At 34.7% G+C, this 3,311-nt stretch overlaps 1 protein-coding gene across 2 annotated transcripts; it reads right to left on the bottom strand.

Annotated features, from left to right (window-relative positions):
• Positions 1-1,138: 1,138 nt before the first annotated feature.
• On the bottom strand, positions 1,139-3,057 carry LOC149557352 (uncharacterized). 2 transcript variants are annotated; one of them, XM_089832020.1, is made up of 3 exons: positions 2,918-3,057; positions 2,728-2,815; positions 1,139-1,753 (listed from the first exon to the last, which is right to left on the bottom strand). In XM_089832020.1, the coding sequence occupies exons 1-3, from the start codon at positions 2,930-2,932 to the stop codon at positions 1,443-1,445; spliced, it is 414 nt and encodes a 137-aa protein (XP_089688146.1). In that variant the 5' UTR covers positions 2,933-3,057; the 3' UTR covers positions 1,139-1,442. The 2 variants fall into 2 exon arrangements, with proteins under 2 accessions (XP_089688146.1, XP_089688147.1); XM_089832021.1 differs by having other exon boundaries at positions 1,139-1,750.
• Positions 3,058-3,311: the final 254 nt, after the last annotated feature.

The following is a 3,311-nucleotide window of genomic DNA, read 5'->3' as shown; positions in this document are numbered from 1 at the left end:
TCTCAAATCCTCTTCATTAATCATCTTGATATGACACTCTACACAAATAGCAATTGTCTTACCAATAAGATTTGACATCAATGACAACATAACAATTGTTCCAATTGTAGTTTCCAATAGTTATACTCATGCTTACAACCTTCTTTAAGTTTGCCTTGGATTTTCAATCATCTTTTTCTGATAATTATAGCTTTTCATCTTATATGATCATTTCAAATTTTCAACTTACATATTTCAGTTTGTTTCTTCAATTAGAATGAATACATGTGCAAATTGTAAATTGGGGGAATCATTTTGATATACATACTAATCTCTACTATAAATAGAGACGGAAATGACTTGTTTTCTAACACTAATCATGAGGAGTTAGCTTATTAATATTAAAATTGATAATTCACATTAGACGATCTATTGTGAACTTCTTGAATAATCACAAAATGTCTACATTTCATCTAAAGTTGTTCATTCAAACAGTAATCATGAGTTGTTAGCTCATTAATATTAATAATTCAAAATTCATATTAGACAACTTACTGTTTTTCCCTTATTTCTCCAACAACCCCCAAATCATTTGAATACATAAAAATTGGACTCAAAAACTACACAATTAAATCTCATAGTTTATTCCAACAATATTTTCTAATACAGATTTTTTAAAGATATTCTTCACAAACTCCAACATAGAACTCCATTGCTTAATAATTTTGGATGCTTACCGCTTTAGATTCCATATTTTAATTGCCATTTACAATCCTGTCCTCGCACCGCTTGCATAGCCCAGAATAGAAATTGGAAAGTAAACTGAAGTAATTGAAGTCTTAAAACATTGACACATTAATAAAATAGTTAATAAACTAGATCCATAGTCCACACTATTTCTACACTCATATTTATTGACCACGATGATCCCTACATATTAGATACAAATGCTTGTAATTTCCCTTTAAAACCAATCCAGATTAGAACGATCCAGATGGGCTAAAGAAACTTCTATCTGCTGAATCCTCCTGAAGCTCAAACTGAATTTTACAACTGTGGCTTACTCTCTTATAAACATCGACTCACTTTGTGTCATGATCTAATCTATTATACAAATCTTTTACATACAAATTTTTTAGGTACTCTGCTACGGCCCCTCTTAAACATAAGAAAGAAAGTTTTTAACATATTTAATGTGAAAATCAAACATTAATATGTGATGTTTAAGCTGTTAACTCTAGCGCCACCACCATTTTCTTCAAAATCATCATAAACAAAGAAGATTTATGTATACCCAATCACCCTGAAACTAATCTGAAGCTGAATCCTCCAAGTATGGCTTATAAACTATATCACCCATCTAAAACATCTCTTATAAACATCATTTTACCTTATGATCTGATCTGATCTCTTAACATGCAAATCCCTTATTAATCTACCACCACCATCATCATTAATTATTCTCACGCTTCAGTCTTCACTTCTTCTTTAGCAGCAGCAGGGGTTTCTTCTTCAGCAGGAGCAGGGGCTTCTTCCTTCTCCACAACTTTTGTCGGAGCCTCTTTTTCTTCACTTACTTCCTTGCCAATCTCCTTTTCTTCTACTTCTTCATTGGCAGGTGATTTCTCTTCTGCTTCTTTTACTCCCTCTGCCGGAATCTCCAGTTGAGCAAGCTTTTCTTCAACTGTAGCCACCTCCACTGCAGAGCTTTCTTCATCTGCTTTATTCTCCTCGGCAGCAGGGCTTTTTTCAACTGGTTTCTCCACAGCCTCTGCTTTACAAGCGCACAACAACAGCTTCTAAGCTTCCATAAATCATAATAATGGAAAAAAGAGCTTCTGGGTATATTAATTTTCTTCTTATAATCTGGGTAAAAAATGAACGAAAAATGAAAAGAAAACTTATATTTTTATTCTGAAGATGAATCGGAATCATGATTCAAAACGTCCAGCGCAGTGGGTTCTTAAACTTCCCTTAAACTAGCTATAAAAAAAGGATTAGATTTACTAATTCTCAATTTATGATATTTAGCATTCACTGAATCTAGGTGATGCTTACTGAGATAAAGCATGGGGACTTCTTGGGAAGTCACCCATCCCATGAAGGAAACTCCCTAGTCTTGTGCCTTAAGAACCATTCATTAAAAAGTCTCTTAAGCTCATCAAACTAGAGTAGTAGTGACCTACCGGGAAGTTCCGGTGCTTCACCTCTGTGAACATCACCTAGATCTAATGAGTGTTTAAGTATTCCATTCATTCTAATGAGAGATGGATTCGTGTTGAATCACTATTCATGAAATATGGATCAATGAGTTTGACTTGAAAACTTCACAATTAAATCCTCATAGCAATATCATAATTTGACTTGCTGTGGAAATTATCTCCTACTTATTGATTGATGAGTGTAAGGGGTTTTCTGATGAATGGTTCATAAGGCACAATAGTACGGAGTTTCCTCTATGGGATGGGTGACCTCTCAAGAAGTCCCGGTGCTTCACATCTGTGAGCATCACCTAGATCTAATAAAGGTTAAGTGTTCCATTTATTCTCATGAGAAATAGATTCATGTTGAATCACTACTCATCAAATATAGATCAATGAATTTGATTCAAAAACTACACAGTTAAATGCTGATAACAATATCATAATTTGACTTCCTACCTATTAATTCTCCACAGATTTCAATACTTAAAAGAAAAAGGGGTCTGGACTATAATTAGAATTCTCGAAAAGGATTGAGAACGTATACCCTGTTTCAGAACGGGGGCAGATTCATCTTTCTTTGGGGTTTCTTCAACAGTTTCAACAGCTGGGGCTTCTTCAGGCATAGCAGAAACCTGCCCAAATCGATCACAACATAAATGAACTCACATCATTCAATACCGATTCATTAACATGCATAATCAATTGATCAGATCCATATGAATTGATGAATCTACCTCAACAGCGGCCATATTGGAATCCCGGATCGAGATGAAGATTTGACAATATGGTAAGATCTATAACAAAGCCAGATCGCTCGATCAATCTTAGTGTTTTGGACAGTTGCAGTAGAAAGCAGCCGTGGGTACCCATTTATAGTAGCCGAAAGTAAGAAAGATGCTCTTGTGCTTTGAATTCTCCGTCCTTGGAATCTAAATTATTATTATTTATTTAAAAGAAAAAGAAAATCACGATTACTGGGCATCACCAAAGACCACATCAGATTTCCGACATGTAGTACCGGAATTTTATGTGGTATATATGTCAAGATAGTGGAGCGAGTGAGTACAAGCTAGAAAATGCGGGCAACTGCCACTCTAATCTGTAACATTGTATTTTGGTTTTTTCAAG

The sequence above is a fragment of the Cupressus sempervirens genome, chromosome 5, assembly GCF_028749045.1.
Source record: "Cupressus sempervirens isolate cs-2001-9-10 chromosome 5, ASM2874904v1, whole genome shotgun sequence".
Lineage (NCBI taxonomy): Eukaryota > Viridiplantae > Streptophyta > Pinopsida > Cupressales > Cupressaceae > Cupressus > Cupressus sempervirens.
The sequence above is the reverse complement of the archived record's forward strand: the minus strand, read 5'-3'. Positions and strand labels throughout refer to the sequence as shown.

Bases quoted from the DNA above. Each gene is read 5' to 3' on its own strand.
- LOC149557352 (XM_089832020.1), bottom strand. The intron at 1,754-2,727 runs GTATACGTTCTC...GCGCTTGTAAAG, and splicing joins TGCCCCCGTTCTGAAACAGG to CAGAGGCTGTGGAGAAACCA.